Source organism: Mesoplodon mirus, assembly GCF_964341445.2.
Source record: "Mesoplodon mirus genome assembly, chromosome: 9".
NCBI classification, from domain to species: domain Eukaryota; kingdom Metazoa; phylum Chordata; class Mammalia; order Artiodactyla; family Ziphiidae; genus Mesoplodon; species Mesoplodon mirus.
The window spans coordinates 44,966,284-44,990,027 of NC_138985.1; the positions used below are offsets into that span (position 1 = coordinate 44,966,284).

The 23,744-nt window shown below is 33.4% G+C and overlaps 1 protein-coding gene across 5 annotated transcripts in view; it reads left to right on the top strand.

The window, feature by feature from the left end:
* Positions 1-23,744, top strand: part of SNX13 (sorting nexin 13) — a 142,844-nt gene that overhangs the window by 78,300 nt on the left and 40,800 nt on the right. For 4 of the 5 annotated variants that reach the window (XM_082631594.1, XM_082631595.1, XM_082631596.1 and 1 more), the window contains 6 exons: positions 660-853; positions 6,428-6,532; positions 7,145-7,277; positions 12,590-12,627; positions 16,789-16,858; positions 20,929-21,101. In XM_082631594.1, coding sequence (XP_082487720.1) covers positions 660-853; positions 6,428-6,532; positions 7,145-7,277; positions 12,590-12,627; positions 16,789-16,858; positions 20,929-21,101 — 713 coding nt within the window. The remainder of the gene's footprint in view (positions 1-659; positions 854-6,427; positions 6,533-7,144; positions 7,278-12,589; positions 12,628-16,788; positions 16,859-20,928; positions 21,102-23,744) is intronic. The other variant, XM_082631598.1, reaches the window with a different exon arrangement.

Below are 23,744 nucleotides of genomic sequence, written 5' to 3' on the forward strand. Positions count from 1 at the left end.
TTTAAATAAACCCCAGGAGATTCTACTATGAATTTCAATTTAAGTTATTTGAGAAAGAGTACTTTATCAGGAATACTTGGTGTGTATAACCTGTGTATATCATTTTGATGCATGAATGGGGGAGGACTTTGTTTTTATGCCATTTTAATATATAAATATTTATTAATTTTATTAATATTACATCAAAATTGCTTTTATCTGGGGGACATTTCCAGCAAAACTCCCTAATTCTTCATTTTCATGATCAAAAACAAATGCATGGCTTACTGAAGAGCCCAAACCTTATTTTTAATATTTATGATAATAGTAATATTGTGATTAATAATCTTTGTTGAGAATGGAAGCTGAATGTTGGTGAAGTAGTTTATTTCTGATGAAGCCTTCACTGGCAATTTTATCCCCTAGAGATATTTTAGTGAAAAATCAGATTTTTTTTTTAAAATACGTGCTTCTATTTGTTTTTTCTGCATAACTGGTCTTCTCAGCCTAACCAGTTTATGATATAACTATTTTTTTTAACCTCAAGCATTTGCTAAATATGTTCAAAATGTAGAGTTTTAAGTATTTGAAACTTTAATCCTTCTAACTTGTCATACAGCTGTATGCACCCAAAAATGTGTGACTTTAATATCTATGTTGTTACGGATTTTGTTTGGTAGATTACATGCAGCAAACTGGAGGTCAGGCACATCTCTTCTTCTGGATGACAGTGGAAGGATACCGGGTTACAGCCCAACAACAGCTAGAAGTTTTATCAAGTCGTCAGAAAGATGGAAAACATCAAACCAACCAAACCAAAGGTCTTTTAAGAGCAGCTGCTGTTGGAATTTATGAACAGTATTTATCAGAAAAGGTGAGAATATATTTTGATTACTGTTTTCTTATCTTCTCTGGCAGTATCATTAATAATGACTGTTGTAGTACTTGTAAATATCCATTATTCATGCTGCTACGCACAACTGCCTTACAGTGCCTTATTTAATCCTGATAATAGTATTATTATGTATTATCCTTGTTTTATAGGTGAAGAAACTGATTCAGTTAGAAAATTGAATTAACTTGTCCAGGGTCATGCAGATATAAAGTGACAGTTAAAATTCAAGGTCACACACACTGTAGATAATAGGTAGAAAGTAAAAGGATGGAAAAAGGTAAACAATGCAAATAGTAACTAAAATAGAGCTGGAGTGTCTATACCAATATTAGTAATAGATTTTAAGACAAAAAATTGTTACTAGCGAAACGAACATTTTATAATTCTAAAAGGGTCAGTTGATGAGGATGATAAAACAACAAAGCCCCCACATAAATGAAGCACAGACTGACAGAATTGAGGGAGAAGTAGACAGTTCAGCAATAATAGTTGGAGACTTCAATACTCACTCTCAAAAACGGATAAAACAATTAGATAGAAAATGACCAAGGATATACAAGAATTGAACAGCCCTATAAACCCGTTAGACCTCTCCACATTCTCAGTGGCTTAACTCAACAAAGGTTTATTTCTCTCTCATGCCATAGTCCAACAAAAGTCAGTGAGGCAGGGTGAGGAGTGGAGAGTGAGAAGCAGTGAATAATAGGGTGACCCAGGCTTCCAGACTCCTTTATTCTTAAAGTACGTTTACTTTAAAGTGACTTCTGGGGCTTCCCTGGTGGCGCAGTGGTTAAGAATCCTCCTGCCAATGCAGGGGCCACGAGTTCGAGCCCTGGTCCAGGATGATCCCACACACCTCGAAGCAACCAAGCCCGTGCGCAACAACTACTGAGCCTGAGCTCTAGAGCCCGCGAGCCACAACTACTGAAGCCCATGCGCCTAGAGCCCCTGCTCCGCGACAAGAGAAGCCACCTCAATGAGAAGCCCGCGTACCACAAAGAAGAGTATCCCCCACTCGCCACAACTAGAGAAAGCCCACATGCAGCAACGAAGACCCAACACAGCCAAAAAGAAAAAAAAGAGAAAACACGGTACATCAAAATTTATGGGATGCAATTAAAGAAGTGCTTACAGGGAAATGTGTAGCCTTAAATGCCTAATTAGAAAGAAGAAAGATCTCAAATCAACAATCTACGTTTTCACCTTAAAAATCTAGAAAAAGAAAAGCAAGACAAACCCAAGCAAACAGAAGGAAGGAAATAGTAAAGATCAAAATGGAAATCAGTGAAATAGAAAACAGAAAAACAATAGTGAAAATTCGGTACGACCAAAAGTTGGGAAAAGAGCAACAAAATTGACAAACCTTTAGCTAGATTGGCCCAGAAAAAAGATACAGATCACCAAAATCATGAATGAAAGAGGAGGCATCACTGCCAACTGTACAGAAATTAAAGGGCCTATAAGGAAATATTACAAACAGCTTTATGACAACAAATTTGACAACTTAGATGAAATGGACAAATTCCTGGGGAGACACTAATTGCCAAACTGACTTAAGAAGAAACAGAAAATATAGTAAATAAATTTAGTTAATAATTAAAAATCGTCTTTCAAAGAAAAGCCCAGGCCTAGCTGGTTTCACTAGGTATGAATTCTGTCATACATTTCAAGAAGAAATAATACCAATACTTCACAAACTCTTCCAGAATATAGAGAAAAAAGAAACATTTCCCAACTCATTTTATGAGTTGTGTCATTCTCATATCAAAGTCAGACAAAGACATCATTTAGAAAACTACAGACTAATATCTCTCATGAATATGGACACAAAAATCCTCAAGATTCAAGGTTACTCACACTCCAGTACTTTTAATGGCTATGCTATAATACCTTTTAATTTATACTTAACACAAAAATTGTATTTGAATTTTAAGTATGAATGTTACTTGGAAACTGCTTATTTGTACATTTGCTTACATTTTTGCCTTATGAAATATACCCTACTTAAAAGAGTACACAGTTTTAAGAATAATAGTATAGCAAACACCTTTATACCCCATCCAGCTTTAGAAATAGAACATTCATTATAAAGATCCCTATATATTCTTTACCTGTCATTACTTCCTTGCTTCCTGATGAAGCCCGTTTTCTGTAATTATTCACTTGCTTTCCCATACAATTTTATTATACCTTTATGTTCTGAACAATATTATTGCTTCAGCTTTCTGAGATTTTGACATTACCAAAATGTCAGGAGATAACTTTAGACATTTGCCTTCCAGATGGCTATCATTGTTGCCAGTCATAGTAAAGATGCCAATGGTGGCCTGCAGTAAATCATATTTTCAAAGAATGGGACAAGAATAATGTCCTCTCCTTTGAAAATGCATCAAGAATGAGTATGGTGAAATAAATTAAAGTAAACAAATTTATATGCTTTCTCTAAAACTATTGAATGATTTTTGAAGGGACTAAAATAAACCTTGAAATGGATGGACTAAACTGAGTTTTTTATGTGTAGGCTGTGACAGAAACTCATATAATGAAAAAAATGACTCACTTTTTGGAACTAAGGCTATTGAGAACTCAAATATCACCAGAAGGGAACAGCTAGTTTAAAGAGGATTTTCTCACTGTCTTTACTAAAACTATAGTTTATTTGGAATGCACCTTTACCACGTTTAAATGATCTGTGTGTTTTAAAACCATTTTCCTTGAAAAGGAGAGGTTTAACTTATGACATTCATTATGCTTCAAAGTACTTAAAAATGGGCATTTTAAACATGGGTAGCCTGTATGATGAATTCATAGATGCAAAGGACCTGATAGACAAACAGCTGGTCTATGAAACAAACCTGGAGATACAAATCCCTACAGGTCTAAAAACCTGTTGTTTTTAGTGAGTAAAATCCCATATTCTTTGCCTAAATGATTTTATTGAAGGGATATTTAACTTGATGTCATGACATTGCACTGGTTAGAGAAATAAGTGGGATATGTAGGCTTAAGAGCAGAGCTGAAAGTCATAGTGAATTTTACTTTACAATTGATTATACTTAGTTATACCACTGCATAAAATAATATCCTGAAGGCTGCAGGCAGATCAGAGAAGTTATCATTTAAAAGGGCAACACAAAAATACCCTACAAGATCATGGAATAAAAAGAAAAGTAATTGATTACTTTTTATTAAATATAGATATATTTATTGAATTAGTCCTATTATATGTATAATCTTTTAAAAAGTCTTACATTTTTATATTTTAAGAATATACAATATAGCACCTACAATATTTAAATTTAAAAGTAAAAAGTTTAAAATATGTTAAAATAAGTTGCTGTATCAGAGTACAGAAACATTAAGTATATTGTTTAATATTCTCAAACATTTTTTGATTAGTCCAATTAATTACTAATTGCCACTGTTAACTAGTCCTTTTGTTTAAATAACTACATTTGTGAAACAGAAAAGAATACAGATTAATAGATAATTTTGGAAAAACACCCACTTCTGTATTTTTATGTTAAAGAAGTAACAGATATGTATAAATATTTCTTCCATATTACTTTTTTTGAAAGGTGGGCTCTCTGAAAGTTTTGGTCACCCTCTTCCAAGGGTGAGGCTTAATCCAATTCTATATTCCTGAGATTATGGAAAAAATTAAACTAGATAAATAGATAATATTATTTTCAAATTTTTCTCTTATTTCCTAGAAACTGAGTTTTACTGAGCTTAGAGGGCAAGTGAAAGGATAAAACTAACTTAAATCTTGTTCCTCTCTGATCTTTGTCACGTAGTTGAAGTTGTTTAGTTCTCCTGTTCTTAGTTCGGGGGAAACAAAAAAACACCACACTCGTACACAAACAAATAGTAGGTAAGTATCCTTCTCTTCCTCCTCCAAAAAAACCTAACACAAACCAAAAAACAACCACCACACAACCTACTTGGGTTTACTACCAGGAGTGTTGAATTAACAAGGGAGCATTAGAAGTTGTGTAGCCGTTTGCCTCCTGTTTACTTACTTGAAAGAAAACTAAAAAAAAAAAATTTTGTTCGAGTGTAGTTGATATACAGTGTTGTGTTAATTTCTGCTATACAGCAAAGTGATTCAGTTATACATATACATGCACATTCTTTTTTATATTCTTTTCCATTATGGTTTAGCACAGGATATTGAATATGGTTACCTGTGCTATACAGTAGGACCTTGTTGTTTATCATTCTATATATAATAGCTTGCATCTGCTAATGCCAAACTTCCAATCCATCCCTCCCCCACCCCCCCTCCCCTTTGGCAATCACAGGTCTGTTCACTATGTCTGTGAGTCTGTTTCTGTTTTGTTGATAAGTTCATTTGTGTCATATTTTAGCTTCTGCTTATAAGTGATGTCATATGGTATTTGTCTTTCTCTTTCTGACTTAACTTCATTTAGTATGATAATCTCTAGATTTATCCACATGCTGCAAATGGCATATTTCATTCTTTTTTGTGGCCAAGTAGTATTCTGTTGTATATATTTATCACATCTTTATCAATTCATCTGTTGTTGGACATTGAGGTTGTTTCCATGTCTTGGCTATTGTGAATAGTGCTGCTTTGAACATGGGGTGCATGTATCTTTTAAAATTATAGTTTTGTCTGGGTATATGCCCAGGTTACTTACTTACTTTTACTTTTTCTTCTTTTCTTGATATATCTTCTTTTCTGTTCCTTAGATAGTCTATTAGCATAGAGAAGTTACTTGAACAATGCATTCTTTTGGTACTTTCTCTAAAAGTTACCATCCTTGTTGCTCATTTATTCTCTAGAGCCTTCAGAACTAAAAATACAGAAGTTGACATAACAAAGATGACCATATTTCTAGCTTCTCAGCGTTATTTTCTTTCAGTAAAGTAATTTTTCACATTGAACATGATATTTTATATTTCTGTGTAGTATCTGTCACATTATGCACCTTGAGATGGAAATTGTTGGAACAAATGAACTTTTCAGATTTTTTCCATCCTGTATCACGCTGGAACTTTGCTGCAGTATTATAAAACCAAGTTAAGATAAGCATAGTCTCTTTTAAGTGCCATTCAAAAGGATTGTTTCTAACGTTAAATGATAAATGACAAATGGATTATTCTTTTGGTATTTTATTAAATACACATCTAGGACTACTGAGTGCTCAACACTAACTCCTAATGACAGAGTTTCCTATGTGCTAGACACATATGCCTTACGTAAATCTCTTTTCATCCTCATAATAACCATATGTGGTATTTACCACCATTTTGCAGATTAAGTGAAGCCTAGTGAGAGGTAAGTTGCTTGGCAAAAGTCAAGATTTAAATCCATGTTTGTCGAACGGTCGACCGTGTAGTACCTGATGACAAGAAGTTTCTAGCTCTTATTTCAGCCTTTAATCATCAGGGTGTCATTTACAAACCAAGGATTTTCTTGCATTTACTTTCAATAATATGATTCTATTATTCTCCTGCTATTAAGGCTTAACTTGTATTTAGAAATTCCAAAGATCAATACTACTGTTATTTTTCTCTGTTTGTCAGGCATCTCCAAGAGTTACTGTTGATGATTATTTGGTAGCAAAATTAGCAGATACTTTGAATCATGAAGATCCAACTCCTGAAATCTTTGATGACATTCAGAGGAAGGTATTATGTACAACATTTGTCATTATATCTTTCTCGAAAACAACGTATATTTCTATATGCATGTAATTTGTTTATGAAAGGTTATTGAAGCATTAAGAAAGTACAGTGGTAACTAAAAAGGTGAGTTACGGTAATAATAATCAGTACTTCACAATTACAAAAAAGGTAGGCCAGTTTTTCTTTGTTTATTTAATTGACAAATGAGGAAAATCCTTAGCTGGGTTGTTTAATTTGAATCTGACTGAAGGGCCAGATATAGATTCTAGAATTTTATGAGTTGATGATGTATAAATAACATGATTCATTTATTTGAATATGTGTTTTGAGCCTTTACGTGTACTTGTTTCTTAGAGAGTACTACTTTCTGGAACATTTTATGTAACCTGCTGTCGTGTGGCTTGTGTTACAGTAGGACCTGTTTCAGTACAATTTGGGTACCGTAGGGACCAGAAAAAATTATTGGTTGTGACGTAGTCTTATTACTGACATCTTGTTAATGTGGAGCCTGTAATTCATTACAGTAAGACCTCTATCTAGCTTTCGTTGAAATATTAGTGGAAATCACTGCATTATCTGTATTAATGATTGAATATCTTGATTTATTTCAATAAGGTATATGAATTGATGCTACGAGATGAAAGATTTTATCCTTCCTTCAGACAGAATGCACTTTATGTGCGCATGTTAGCTGAGCTGGATATGTTAAAAGATCCTAGTTTCAGAGGATCAGATGATGGTGATGGAGGTAAGGTGGCACACATTGTACACTTACGTGTATATATATATTCCTGTATATATTCTGCTTACCAAAAAAAGTCCTTTCAAATAAGATAAAAAATGTTCTTGAAACCCAAATATAAATTGCAATGTATTTAAAAATTTGTAATTAAATGACAAAGTTTACTTACAATACTAAATTAAAATGTTAAAATTTAATAACAAATTTGAATGTAACTATTGAAAATAGAATTCTTAAAGAAGCATGTTTTCTTGAGTTATGTCACCCCAATGTTTTTATGGTAGTTTCCCTTTTGTTTATAAGTAATAATAGTCATGACTAGCAATAGGATTATTGAGAAGATTAAATGAAATAAGTAATGATTCTGAGAATGTACCATAAACTATAAAACATAAAAATACAGTTTTTTCCCTCTTTAACTGTACCCTTTTCCAAATCCTGCACAATATAAGCCGGAAGAAGCTGTAAGAGTCATTTATTCCAATCTTTCAGTTTTTTTCTATCTACATATTATAGTAAAGAAAGCAGACTTTAAGAGTCATAATATTTGGATTTTAATCCTTTTCTTATTGCCTGTGTGATGTTGGCCAAACAATTTCTTTAAGCTTCTTTCTCAGCTGTAAATCTGGAATAATATTCTTCTCATAATAATATCTTACCTCAGAGTTGTCATATTTTAATGGAATTCTGTATATAAAAATGAAATATAAACTAAAACGCAAATATCAGTTTTTATTAGTAGTAAATAATTTGTTATTTAAGAATAGTGGGAGAGGCAGCACTTACAGTACAGTTTGCAGATTTCAGACCTGATGACCATTTTACTTGTGATTCAATTCAGAAGTACTTATTAAACTCTAATTAAATATCTAGTATTTGAAAAACTTTCTAGAAAATAAGCAATGTAAATACAAAGTAAATGGGAAAGATTGGACTAAGAAATTATTTTTAGAGAGTGCTTTAATTATGCTCATTTACTTATGAATAGATTTTATGGACAGGACCACTTGAAGTTGGAGATATAATAGATGTATTAGATAGTGAGCACTGCTTTAAAAAATACCTCTATTATGGAAGCTTTCCAGCCTCCCCATTTTCTCTACCCATCCTCCCCACTCCCTAGTCTATATTAGTGAGATTTTACTGTTTATTAAAAAAAATTTTTTTCTATATATTTTTTTAACATCTTCGTTAGAGTATAATTGCTTTACAATGGTGTGTTAATTTCTGCTTTATAACAAAGTGAATCAGCTATACATATACATATATCCCCATATCCCCTCCCTCTTGCGTCTCCCTCCCACCCTCCCTATCCCACGCCTCTAGGTGGTCACAAAGCACCAAGCTGATCTCCCTGTGCTATGTGGCTGCTTCCCACTGGCTATCTATTTTACATTTGGTAGTGTATATATGTCCATGCCACTCTCTCACTTCGTCCCAGCTTCCCTTTCCCCTTCCCAGTGTCCTCAAGTCCATTCTTTACGTCTGTGTCTTTATTCCTGTCCTGCCCCTAGTTTCTTCAGAACCCTTTTTTTCTTTTAGATTCCATATATATGTGTTAGCATATGGTATTTGTTTTTCTCTTTCTGACTTACTTCACTCTGTATGACAGACTCTAGTCCATCCACCTCACTACAAATAACTCAATTTTGTTTCTTTTTATGGCTGAGTAATATTCCATTGTATATATGTGCCATATCTTCTTTATCCATTCATCTGTTGATGGACACTTAGGTTGCTTCAATGTCCTGGCTGTTGTAAATAGACCTGCAATGAACATTGTGGTACATGACTCTTTTTGAATTATGGTTTTCTCAGGGTATATGCCCAGTACTGGGATTGCTGGGTCGTATGGTAGTTCTATTTTTAGTTTTTTAAGAAACCTCCATACGGTTCTCTATGGTGGCTGTATCAATTTACATTCCCACGAACAGTGCAAGAGGGTTCCCATTTCTCCACACCCTCTCCAGCAAGATTTTACTTTTTAAATAATCTAAGAAATCTAGTTAAAGAAGTTTCCATGTCGTAATAACTTTTATATTGATTGTTGATCTAATATCTTGGTTATTTGTAAAATTGGGATAATATTTTATTAACTGGATTTGATTGCATAATTGAGGAAGTGGTTTTTTTTTAAGAGCACTTCTGTGGGAGATGAATAGTAAAATTCAGTGTACCTCAAGTATCTTATATAGTATATCTATTTACTGTCTCTCTTGAAAAATCTTTTGCAGAGCTGCTATGAAATTTGCAGTAGGAACTCTACTTCCACAAAGGACTATTTAAAATGTGTTTATTGTTTATTTTAATTTTGTCTACTTTAGAAATTTCCTTAGTATTGTGAAACAGATTTGCTATCTGACCCAGAATGAAAGAGGATAAATTGAATCATAATCAGCTAATATATGAGTGTCTAAGTATTGTATAATGATGACAGTAACAATATATTCTCTGGGAGTAGGTTTTGATCCTATAGTGTAAGAACTTCAAAATCTTCTAAATCGACTTCTAGCTTCCATTTATATTTGTCTTGTATGCAACTAATGGAAGCAAATTATTTATGTTGTTTCAAACTTCTCAAAACCTCATACTTATTTAAAACACAAAGTAAATTAAAAGTTTTTTTTCTGCAACTAGTTTTGATCTGAAGTAAATGTACTTCTCTTATATATCAGTCATTGAGTAGTCCCTCAAATCGGAATCATTGATTGTAGCTTGGAATTAGTGTGTGTGTGTGTCTATATATATATATATATATATATATATATATATATATATATATACACATATCTTTCATCTTTCTAAGACATTGCTTTTTAACATTCTGTGTCCTAATTGATGAGCTTTTATATATTTTATAACTGAGAAATTGCCTAACCCTTTTTTGAAACGATTTGAAAAAAGTATGTGGAATGATGGGTATAATATGAAACATTATTATTAAAAATGGCAGTTAGGTATATTATCTTTGTCAGTGTTTAGGTTTTAGGCACTTGCTGCAACTTTTTCAAATAGTGATGCTTATGATTTTCTTGTCTTTATAAGATTGTTTAATGAAAAATAGGCCTTTCTTAAATCTTCTGGTTATAAATTCATTGTCTGACTTTTAAAATTAAGCTTCCTGGCACTTTGTGTATTTTTTTTTTTTACATCTTTATTGGAGTATAATTGCTTTAAAATGGTGTGTTAGTTTCTGCTTTATAACGAAGTGAATCAGTTATACATATGCATATGTTCCCATATCTCTTCCCTCTTGCGTCTCCTTCCCTCCCACCCTCCCTATCCCACCCCTCTAGGTGGTCACAAACCACTGAGCTGATCTCCCTGTGCTATGCAGCTGCTTCCCACTAGCTATCTATTTTACGTTTGGTAGTGTATATATGTCCATGCCTCTCTCTCGCTTTGTCACAGCTTACCCTTCCCCCGCCCCATATCCTCAAGTCCATTCTCTACTAGGTCTGTGTCTTTATTCCTGTCTTACCCCTAGGTACTTCATGACATTTTTTTTTCTTAAATTCCATATATATGTGTTAGCATACGGTATTTATTCTTCTCTTTCTGACTTACTTCACACTCTGTATGACAGACTCTAGGTCTATCCACCTCATTACAAATAGCTCAATTTCATTTATTTTTATGGCTGAGTAATATTCCATTGTATATATGTGCCACGTCATGAAGTTTTGGCTACTTTTTATACATTTTGAAATAATTACCTAATCTAGTGTTTAATGTGTAGCTGATTTTAAGAAAATGCAGCCTAAATTGAGCATAGAATTAGTGGGCCAAATCTTACCATGTGTAATAGTATCCGCTGGTGGTTTTTCTTTGCTGTGGAAGAAATTTCATTCCTATTTAACTAAAGTTCTGTAGGTAGATAGGTAGGTGGCTGGATGGCATGCTAACCCATGCTCTCTCTCCTCTCCTCCCCATTCTTCCTTTTCTTTTTCTTTGTTCGTGATTGCCTTCTTTAGTTAGTTCAGCTTTAAATTATTTTAGGAGGAGATATTTTTTCCTTTATTAAAACATACTTTCACAGCCTTTTAAAAATATTTAAATTGTGCTGTTTTAAATTTTAATTTCAATCACGTTTTTCTCATCATGTCAAACAATAGTTTCTTTGTTTTCTAATATTAATAAGCAGTTATTAAAGTTTTGATTAAATGTGGACCTAGATTGGCTTTAGACTCTATTTCTGGATCTTATTATTGATCAAGAAAGTAAACTGTGCCTTGTTTTGCTCCTAGTTTCTCTTTTAATTTGACATGTCTTTGGTGGGAAGACTTAAGAGGTGGGCAGACCACAGAAGGAGGTAGGAGGCATATAATTGAATAAGGAGGTTAGAGAACTGTTTGTTTACTCATTTTAATTTTCACCTTGCTGTTAACCAAGGGGTAATCCTAGGTGGGATTTCCTATTTTTGTGACCAAAGTTTTGAGGAACCGAGAAATGTTCTTGGGCATTTAGAGTTGTTGACGTTGGAAAGCAACACCAACAGCCTATTTCAAGAGTAATAGAAATTTCCTTTGAAGACCCATCTAGAGATCCAAATTATAAATAATCTGTTAAGGGCTACAAGCCATACATTAACTTTAAACTGTTTATGAATATTGCTTTACCATATATTCATTTGTGTTTTTAACAGAGGGATATCTTAATTGGTAACCTAATTTGCTCAGATATAGACTAAAATTCTGAGGGAAAGATATTAATTTTAATAATTCACTTACTCTCTAATGTTATTTTTTAAAAATAATTTTAGTTGCTTTTTAATTAAATGACATTACACATGGAATTTTATGTATCTTTTGTTCTATTGTATATACATTTAAGAATCTAGATTTTGAATACTTTTGATCCAGAACAACCAAGAATAAGTAGACTTTATAGATATATTAAAAGTCAATCTATTTATCCTTCATATTAAAGAATAATTTTATTTGTAATATTAATCCAGTGCGACAGAAATAACAAAATACCTCTGACATTTCCTAGTGGACTTCACTCTGCAGTGTTTACCTCATATCTACATTGTATTAGACAGCTTAATATGATACTGTGAGAATAAAATATATAATAATGGCTTTCCTGTACATAAATACCTTTTTTGGGGGGGAGCAATTTAGGTACATACCTATTTTCACTGAAATATCTGGCTTGGAAAACAATGGGAATAGGTGTTTGGGAATAGTGTACCACAATTTACTGTTCTATCTTGGCTTGTGTGACTTTTGTTCTTGGTGTTTGAACCTTAGATAGGTAAAGCACTGTTTCAAAAGTTTTTTACTGTATACTAAGTTGAATTTCCCTTCTCACAGAATCTTTTAATGGGTCTCCTACAGGAAGCATAAATTTGGTAAGTACTGTTATGAGTACTTTAATTAATAAAGTGGCCTGAAAACAATATGAAAGACTGAGCCTTAACATATGTAAATAAATGATGTATTAGAAGTCCCCAAGTCATCCTTTGTAAGAAGTTGTTATGCTTTTAAAGAAATATTAAATTCACAAATAAGGGATCTGTTAATTAGAACTTAAAAATGACATGAAATTTATTTTCATTTTTAAAAATGTGCTTAAGCCACACCTGAATGATTTAGTTGCATAAAAAATGATTTTATTATTTTCAACCCCAGTATTTAATATTTGAAAATGACTCTGATCAGTGCTATGATGGGCAGTAAATTTGTGACATATAAATGTTTATACTGGAATTAGTTTTTTCTTCTTGTATTTAGAAAAGAAATATAAAATTAGTTGGGATATCTGAAAACTTAAAAGGTATTTCTTAAAGTCTACACTATAAAAAATTCAAGTTATTGTAAAAAAAAACCCTTTTTTAAGCTTAGAGAGTTTTACAAGGATTAAACAACTGTATTCTATGATTACAGGTTTAAGAATGACATGTTTTTAGCATATAAACTGTCATTGACATTTCATATATTCAAGGTGAAGTGTGAAACAATGAACATTTCAGTTCTTTTATATATCCATCCTTGCCATTGAATACCTTATTTCATAAAATGCTGCTGGAAAGAAATATTAGTGTTCTATGAAAGTTTCAGTCCAGAATTCGTGGGGGATGGGCAGAGATTGTTTGCTTTGTTTTTCCTACCTACAACACGTTTTCTTTCAAACTTTTTGTGATAGCTAAATAGTTTAGAGGTCCATTGTCTTAATGTTCCTCACTACTACATTTATTTCTGAAATTACTTTATTGTATAAATGTTCTATTATTGTGCAAAGTATAACCTTTAACAAAACACTATAGCAAATCAGCCATAGTGTTATGTCATATATTTAGTAAAATTTTAAATGTTTTCCTAAATTATTTGGTATCATTACCATTTACTTCTCATATTCCACAGAGTTATAACGAAAAGGAATAGCTCCTAGAGAATGAAGAGTGTTAGCAGTATAATGCCTATTATATAGAAAGTTTACAAATGTGATGAAACTTTTCCTTGGTTTGAAATTTTTTAATATTCACATTTGTAGTGCTTGTACAAATGTTTGAACACTAGTAAAAAATATTTTTTTTCTTCATTCCCTATTGGGAATAAATGCTTTTTCAAGTAAAAGAGATCCCTTTTATCGCATAGTGATGTAAACCAGAACAGTATGGATTGAAAAAGGTCACACTTGAGGTCAGTGACTTACAGTTTTTTGGTTTTCACATAAATCTGTTAAATCTAAGCTTTTAAGTAGCTAGACTGTTCTCGATTCTTTTTTTTTAATACATAGACAAATTTTAATGAACAGCTGCATTTAAAAAAATAGTTTAAGATTATAAAGAATTGTTTTAAAAACCATCAGATATTTTTCATGTTTGATGAAGATAACATTTATTAATTGTATTAAAATTATAAACTAGATCATAATAGTTTATTCCAGTATACTAAGCAAAGAAAATACTTAATGTGGTGGTTTACTCATTTTGTGATTGAAACTGACACATAAATTATAAACATTTTTAGAAGTGCCATTGTAGTTGTGTTTGCTCAATTGATTATCATAGTAAATTTAAATTTTTGGTTTTTATCTTACCATAGTGTTAAAAAAAAAACCACTTTTTTTTTTTTTTTTTTTTTTTGGCAAGGAGTTCAAGAATCTTAACCCAAGAATTACTTTACAAACTGATTTTATTTCAGGACAACGTTAATGCACTTGTTTTGAAATCACAGTTTTCTATGACTAATCAATACTATAGTTCTAAATCACAATGTAGTTCTGTAGTTATTATTTCACCAGTTGTAACTTTATGTAGTCTACTTGATATTTAATGTGCATTGTAACTGTGACTAATGGTTAAGAGATGTCTCATTGGATTTTTAAAATCATATTTAATGAAAATAATATTACTTGCATATTTTAAATGTGCTAAAAAGACATTTACATATTATACAGAGTTTTTTAACAACTTCTGGGTTGCATAGTATATAAGATGCTAACATGTTTAAAGTAATAAGTAAGCAGCATTTAGCTTTTTAAATGTTACCTGCAAGGGAAGGTTACCAATAATAATAATTTTTTTTTTGAAAAAGGTGATTGTTTTATATTCCCTGTGCTAGCTTTTAATTAGAAGAAGATTACAGTAGATAACAATCTTAAATTTTGTAGAATATTCCATTTCCTCTGAGGCTTCTGTCTTTCATGTAAAAATAATACTAAAACAAAGGTTGTGCTGTTTCTGTCAAAATGTTTTATTTTAGGTCAGGTGAGCACTTAAAAAAATAAGTGCATTCTATTTCTTTTTCAAAGTATTTTCATTCACTTTATATCCTGATAGAGTTGTAGAACAGGTATTACAGCATTATAACATTGGGAAAACTGAGAAACAGTAAAGACTAGTTGATATGGCTAAAGTCTCTTAAGGTATCAGTGGTGAAGCCTGGACTAGACCTAATTTAATTGAATGGTTCTCCCACTTGATTTGTGGTTAATCCGTATGGAATTATCAAATTTTGCTTCTCCTGATGATCAGTCTTTAGTAGATAGAATTTTGGCTTTCTTCTTTGACTGTAATTGCTTAATTTAAATGGCTTTATGTCATATGCATGGCTTCATTTAAGTCATTTAGATGACTCTTAGTAATAACTGGTAATATCACATTAACACTCCAAAGTTCATTCAATCCTATGGTTTTCAAAGTGTAAAATATGTCTGAATCATATAATGCCTGTGTGTTATAGGTCCCCAAGACCACTCGTATGTTCATTGATTTACTAAGAGTTCTCACAGGTCCCAGCATAGTCATACTCGTGGCTAGAATTTATTACAGCGAAAGGATATAAAGCAAAATCAGGAAAGGGAAAAGGTGCGTGGGGCAAAGTCCAGAGAAAACCAGGCACAAGTTTCCAAGAATCCTCTTCCATGGAAGTCACATAGGACAGACTTAATTTCACCAGCAGTGAATATGACAACATGTGTGAAACGTTGCCACCAGGAAGGCTCATCTGACACTAAGTGCCCAGGGTTTTTATTGGAGGCAGATCACACAGGCACCCTCTGCCTAGCATATACTAAAATGACTCCCAGAAGGAAAGCAGGTATTCAGCATAAACCACATTGTTTGTACAGATAGTTTACGTAGAGTGAGCCACTCTTAGCAGTTAGGGAATGGTGGGAACCTTTTCTAAATCTGACTTCACAGATATTGTCCAAGGGCCAACCTTGAAACCAGTCCTTTGTAACGAGAGCAACTTCAAGTCTGTTGTGTTAATTCTTTTCCATACAGTCTGCCTTCATTATATGCGTTATGTTTCCTTCTTTGTATGTGTGGGTGTATGGATATGTAGCAAAAAAGTTTTAAGTTTAGAGCTAAAGTCCATAGTTAAAAAAGATTTATTCTGAATCAATCAGTAATACTTTTTGTTTATGGAATAATCTTTGAAAATTATTTAAAATATCTTAAACTGTGGATTCACTTCATTTAGTAAGTAATCATAATAATGGCTAACATTTTTTGTGTTAGGCAGTCTTCTAAATGTTTTACATGTCTTTTCCTTTAGTCCTCACATAACCCTTTGATGTAGGTACGATTATTCCCATTTTATAGATAAGGAATCTAAATTAACTAAAACTATCTCTAAGTTAACAAAAGTGTTAAGTTAAAGAATACAAAGTTGGCTCTAGTATATTTCAGCATTAAAATTGAAATGTTGATTTAAGACTATGTCTGCTTATTTTTATCCACATTTTTTTGCCATGTATTGAATATATATAATTGAGAAGAAGCAAATTATAGTATGTGGACAGATAATGAAGGAAGAAATAATCTGATGTATTAAGTTGATTACTAAATTACTTTGTTTTATAGTTTCTTAATCTTAGGTTCTCTCTCTCCTATTAGTATAAATAAAGAGGATTATTGTTTGTGGGGGGAAGATACAAATAATATAAAGCTTACATAGGGCAAAGATGAGTAATGTTATATATGATGTAGAATTCTTTAACACTTTTTTTCCTGTAAAATTTAACAATTTTGTGTTCTGATTCCCCCCCCTCCACCACCCAGTCTTTAGATGACCTTTCAAATGTATCTTCTGATGACTCAGTACAACTTCATGCTTACATTTCAGACACTGGTAAGAGACTTCGTGGTTTAATTATTACCTAAAAACTATTGACTATTATTACTCCTACATTATTTTCCACATTTATTTTTATAAATCATTTTTCTGTTCTGTAGTCATGTTTTCAAATTACTTTTTTTCTGTAACATGTTCTTCATTAAATTCTATGATGTTTATTATTACATGGGTGTTTCCTTTCTTTAAGGTTGTCACTGTTATCATTTGAAAAAGGTTAAATTTTAAGCATTTTGTCATGGCTAATAAGCTTTGAAACCAATCTTCTTTTTCTTTGAGTCTAGCTGATAATTGTCTGCATAATTCTTATTAAATTGTCTTGGGGCAGATTTTAGTTTAATATTTGTTTTCATACATGCAAAGTCAGATTAGATATCTGGATAAATGAATTTTTTGGTATAGGAGTTCATAGAAGTTCAAGAAATGCTTGGATGAGGTGAGATTCATGACTGAATCAGCATATGTGCAAAGTGGCTAGTGAACTGAGGAAAAAAATCAATTTCCATCATTGTTATTGGGTTATTAGATAATGCCAATGCCAGTTTTCTTATCTGGCTTCTCAGTATTCCTACAATATAGGAGTGTGTTTGTCAGATTACATACTGAATTATAAACGTACAGATAAATATGTCAGTTCAATTTCATACTTATAATTTAGATAATTTGGAAAGAGATTTAATAGTACAAGTGTAGTTTTAAAAAGATCATTTGCATCTATTTTTTTAAGATCTCATTTTCTTTTCACTGGAGCTGGAGTCTAATTTTCCATTGTGTTTTCTGCCAGATTTCTGTAATAAGTTATCTATAATTGCTCTATCAGTTTTTCCTTTATCTTTTACAAATAGTTTGTGCATACGTTGCTCTTAAAGGTCATTAGATAACACTCTTGTCAATAAAACCAGAGGGTCTAGTTGCGTTTCTTTCTAGCTTTTGATACATTTGTCTCACTTTTTCCTTCCTTAAAATTTTAAAATTCTTTTAAAAAACTATCTTCTTTGTTGAGTTGTCTTCCAAATACGAAAGCCTTTGTTAAAGTGCAAACATTTAGAATTTGTCCTTTTATTTCTTTCTTCAAGTCCTTAAACTTTTGTGTGTAGCAGATACTAATGTCCATATTTCTTATGTAGATCTTTCTCTTCTCTGAGGGTTCTAGTTTTCTAGTTGCTTTGTCCATTCATTCAACAAGTATTTATTAGCCTCTTAAAAGATACAGAAGCGTAACACTAAGCATTTTTAATAAATTGTAATTCCTGTCAGACAAATTTATGTATAAACACTAAAGAGGCAGCATAGTATACTGGTTAAGAGCACAGCTTTTCGTCCAAATTGCTTGGGTTCAAACCCCAGCTCTTCCACCAAATAGTTGGGTGAACTTGGATGAGTTCCTGAACATCTCTGTATCTCAATTTCCCCATCTGTAAAATGGGATATTAATGATAATAATAATAACACTTGCCTCATAGGATTGTTATGGGACTAATTAACTGTATTCGTAATTACATGGTGGGCATTATATATTAGTGTTTGTTCAATAAAGATTTCTTTTATGAGTTGGGCTCCAGAGTCTCTTTGAGTCTGGATCCCATGTTCTTAACATCTGTATGACAGGAAGTAGAACTTAAGAGTCCAGTGCAGTGCTATTTAAGGAGTGATCCATAGACTGCAGTTTACTGGCTTCTTCACTGAGAAATCTTGTTTTAAAAAATATTGGCTACGTTAGGCAATGTGCTTAGTGATGAGATTTATTTATATTCTGATCCTAGTTCCTTGTCTGGTTATGGATTAGGGACAAAGAGGTTGCACATCACCTGTTATGAGTAGTAACATTGTCCTAATGCAAACAAAACCTGTTATTTCCACTATAATATCTCACCATCATCTCAAAATATATGTAACCTCATTATCTTTTAAAATTAAATTACCTTTCTGTCTTAGTGCTTTTTTTTAATAATAACCCCATTATTCTTCCTATTGTGCATGCATCCTAGTCATGATCTCCCTTGCCTATCAATTTGTGACAAATCTGATTATTCTTTTTTAGAATGCTTTCTTACATTCCTTTCTTCTTTCCTTTTCTATTTCTTGCTATTCTCCTTGTTCTTATTAACTCCTAATTGGTTATGGTTTGCTGCCTAATTGGCCCCTGCTTCCTATTATCCTTTCCCAAACCTATCTTGAACACAACAGGTGAAGCCATTCCCTTGTTGCCTTGCTAAAACTCTGTTGAGTGATGGTGGTTCTCTTGGGTGATGAAAAATTGTTGTACACTTTGTTCCACATAGGTCTCCAAGTGAAGGATATTTGAAAGAGGTGAACAGTGAATAATAGAGTTAAAGCCTCTGACAGCAAGATGACCCAGGTCTATCCCTAGTCTTCTATTTTGTCAAGTCAGGAACACTGATATTAGATGGTAAGGGAATGAAGGACAATTTTGAATAGAAAGTGCAAATCTTAGAAAAATTTTAATGAAAGGCTGGGAGAGGTTCCTGTCCAACTACATTTGCCAGTATAGATTTGTAGCTGTTATATTATTAAAATAATTTACTAAGAAGCTGCACGGACCCTTCTTTGCCTAATTATATACAAAATACAAATATTTAGTCAGCTCCAAAGCTTGGCCACTTTTTTTTTGTAATTATGAATCAGTATAATCTATTATTAGAAGAGCAGGTTATACTTCTGGTCAACATGGTAGTCTAAACTGCTGTGGGAAATCTTGCTTCCCACACATTGAAGGGCTGAAAACAACAGAATAAAAATAGCTAAAAGGGGAAATCTACCAGGTGTAATAGACCATGAGGAAAAGCAAATTTAGGGAAATGAAGAGGAGTTGAAGCCAAGGAGCTTATAGGAGCATGAAGACTGCTGTCTTGATTTTGACAGCATTTTCATGCCCTCAAATTTAGAAGAGGCAGGATGGGCTAAGGCAAGGAGAAGCTGGAACACAGTCATTTGCATAAAGCCCAGAGTCACAGAGGGTGGCTTGATGTGAAAGAGGAACCAGAACTTAGCCTACTGTCAAAGGAAAGAACAAAGAATGTCAAGGTTGTGGTTGGGAATGGTATCTATCACCCATATGAAATTGAAAGCCTGTCTTGTATCATGACGTCAGTGTGTCTAGATTCAGCCATCCTCAAATGGTTGTGTACCACAGGGTTTCCTAGCCCAAGAGTATGTTAAAAATATTCGTAGAGATAAAATGAGGCAAGAATACCACACTATAAAAAAAGAACCATATAAAATTATAGAAGTAAAAAAAATTAGTTATTGAAATTAAGGTGAGTGGATGAATTAAGAAACAGACCAGGTACAAATGAGTGGAGACTGATAAACTTTTAAACTGATAAACTGAAGAGATGATCTAGAATAGAATACAACACAGAGGGAAAAAATGGAACATGAGCAAGACAAAATGATTCAAAATATGTCTTTTTACTTAAGATTAGTACAGAATAGGAATAGGTTTTGATTTTCGAGACTACCTGACTTGGATGGTTTGTGTCAATTAAGTAGGAAAATGACTATTTAGAACAGTCTTCAGAATAAATTACACTTGTAAATTGTTGAATATTTTAAACAAGAAAGAGATTTGCCAAAAGAGAAGATAGATCTTATCCTATAGCTTTTGCTTGCTGTTCAGTTAAAATGCTGTCGAGTTACAGCTGAATAGTAAAGGCTAGAACAGAGGTTATTATTTTGTTTCTGTTGTTTTTCTTCTGATAAATTTAAGAGACTCTAATACTATACTATGAGGTGGTATTGTGTTATCATAACTAATAATAAATAAAAGCTCATTGGGAAGAGAGTCCAAAGTAGACATCACTGTGTGGTTGGCAGTATCATCATAAACTTGTAGGTCATTTTGTAATGTAGCCATCATATATAACGCATTATGGATGTGAGTACAGAGGATGGGAATCTATTTTATCCTTTGGTGACATCCTTTTGTCTCAGTCTGTCATTTCAAATTCTTCTTCATTTCATGTTGTCCTTTTTGTTTGTTTTTGTTCTTCATCTTCCTCCTTTCTGTGTCTTTTGTTCCTCTTCATTTTGTTTTAAATGACTAGTATATGCTGACTATGACCCATATGCTGTGGCAGGCGTTTGTAATGATCATGGCAAGACATACGCATTATATGCCATCACTGTACACCGGCGCAGTCTAAACAGTGAGGAGATGTGGAAAACCTACCGTCGTTATAGTGACTTCCACGACTTCCACATGAGGATCACCGAACAGGTAATGAGGTTTTTAAAGTTTGTGTACTTTACATTGTTTCTTGATTCCATGTTTGATTCTAAATAGCTCTGAGTGATGCTAAGGTATTGACCAAAGCTAAGTCAATAAGGTAAGAATTTTTTTATAAGCAACATGAATGTTATAATGATTTTTCACATTTCACCAATAAATCAAATTTTAACCCGTCCTAACCATTGTGGACTAGTGACGAAGTATCAGTGGTATACCTTGGAAAATTAGAATAAGTGTATATTTCTGATATTAAGAGTGTGTGTATGTGCTGTGCTTTGCAGAGGTATTTGGGTTTGGTTTAAAGTAGGGATGGGGATCACTGGACATTTGGTGGTTTTGTTTTTGGCAGTATAATCTAAACCTATGGCTATTTTAAATGGCGTCCTTTTCCAAGTGTTAACAGTTAAATCCTTGATCCATTAAGTTAATGAAGAACCAAAATCTAAATTAAGTTTAACATTAACCAAATAATGTTTTTTAATTCTTACCAAATATAACCCTCCTGTTTCATAAAAGTATGAGGACTCTTAAAAATAACGAATGTAAACAAACTATTTCTCTGTTTGTTTGTTTGTTTTAATTAAAAAAAATATTTTTTTTTTGCGGTACGTGAGCCTCTCACTGTTGTGGCCTCTCCTGTTGCGGAGCACAGGCTCCAGACGCTCAGGCTCAGCGGCCATGGCTTACAGGCCTAGCCGCTCTGCGGCATGTGGGATCTTCCCAGACTGGGGCACGAACCCATGTCCCCTGCATCGGCAGGCAGACTCTCAACCACTGTGCCACCAGGGCAGCCCTCTCTGTTTTATGTTTTATTTTTTATTAAATATTCTTTTGTTTTTAACTTAGAACAAAATAACTTATCGCAGGATAAATTGGAATACGTGTTCTGTGAAATTTATTTCAAGTCATGAGAATCTTTCAGGGTTTTAAAATAAACAATTATTATTAAGCCAATAAAATAATAATAATTAGTGGTGACATTTGATTGGGTGGACTAAAGCTTTGAAATGACAGTTAACTACTTAAGTAATCAGAAAGTATATTTTTCAGTTAGGGTAGTGGAAAATATATGGTTGGTACCATGATAATCTCATTAAAATACTTCGTGAATAGAGTGAGATAAACTATTAATAGCTCAAAAGTGTTTAGAGACCAGGTTAAGCCTGGTCTCTAAACACTTTTAAGCCCATATTAAAAGGACAGTTTTTAATTATATTCATAAGGAAATTAATAACTTTGGATATAACTGTTGTTATATTGTTAACGTATATATTGATAACAATATATCTATTGTTCTTGTTGAATAGATCTTTCATGTTTAGCTTGATTTGTTTGTGGAGGTGAAAGAATTTTCTGCCCCACATTGAAGAAATAATTGAAAAAATAATTGCTTTATTTACTTTTTCTATGATTACCTGTTTCATATTGTTTTAAAATCACATAGCTTGGAGCTTCTGGGTTGGCAAACAACGTGGTATGCTCAGACAGGGCATGGATGCTCCATGCCCTTTTCCATATCTTGCCTTATTCATCTTTTCCATCTGGCTGTTTTTGAGTTATATCCTTTTACAACAAACCAGCACTCTAAAAAAGTCTTCCAACCCCTGGCCTGGCTTAGAACAGCACCGGTACTACTGATGTCCTACATTCCTCCCAGATCACATGCCAGCCTCCCACTACTTCTCAGAGCTCGATTTAAGTAACCAAGAGGCTCGTCTCCTGAGTTTGAGAACTTCCCTTGCTCCGCTGTCTTGTATTCCAGATTGTCCTACCCATCTTGCCCATGAGACTGTGAGCTCCCTGAGGCAAGGATCTCATCTCTCTTGTACTCCATTCTGTCACCTGCACCAAGAACAGCCTGGAATGGACCGTGTGGCTGACAGGGTCTTTGTGCTCTGGCCAAGTGTGAGGCCTGTGCCTCTGAGGTGGGAGAGCCGAGATCAGGACATTGGTCCACCAGAGACCTCCTGACTCGATGTAATATCAAACAGTGGAAGCTCGCCCAGAGTTCTCCATCTCAATGCTAAGACCCAGCTGCACTCAACGACCAGCAAGCTACAGTGCTGGACACCCTGTGCCAAACAACTAGCAAGACAGGAGCACAACACCTCCCATTAGTAGAGAGGCTGCCTAAAATCATAATAAGGTCACAGAGACCCCAAAACACACCACCAGACACGGTCCTGCCCACCAGAAAGACAAGATCCAGCCTCATCCACTAGAACACAGTCACCAGTGCCCTCCACCAGGAAGCCTACACAACCCACCAAACCAACCTTACCCACAGGGGGCAGAAACCAAAAACAACAAGAACTATGAACCTGCAGCCTGCGAAAAGGAGACCCCAAACACAGTAAGTTAAGCAAAATGAGAAGACAGAAACACACAGCAGATGAAGGAGCAAATAAAAACCCACCAGACCAAACAAATGAAGAGGAAATAGGCAGTCTACGTGAAAAAAAATTCAGAGTAATGATAGTAAAGATGATCCAAAAACTTGGAAATAGAATGGAGAAAATAAAAGAAACATTTAACAAGGACCTAGAAGAACCAAAGAGCAAACAAACAATGATGAACAACACAGTAAATGAAATTAAAAATTCTCTAGAAGGGATCAATAGCAGAATAACT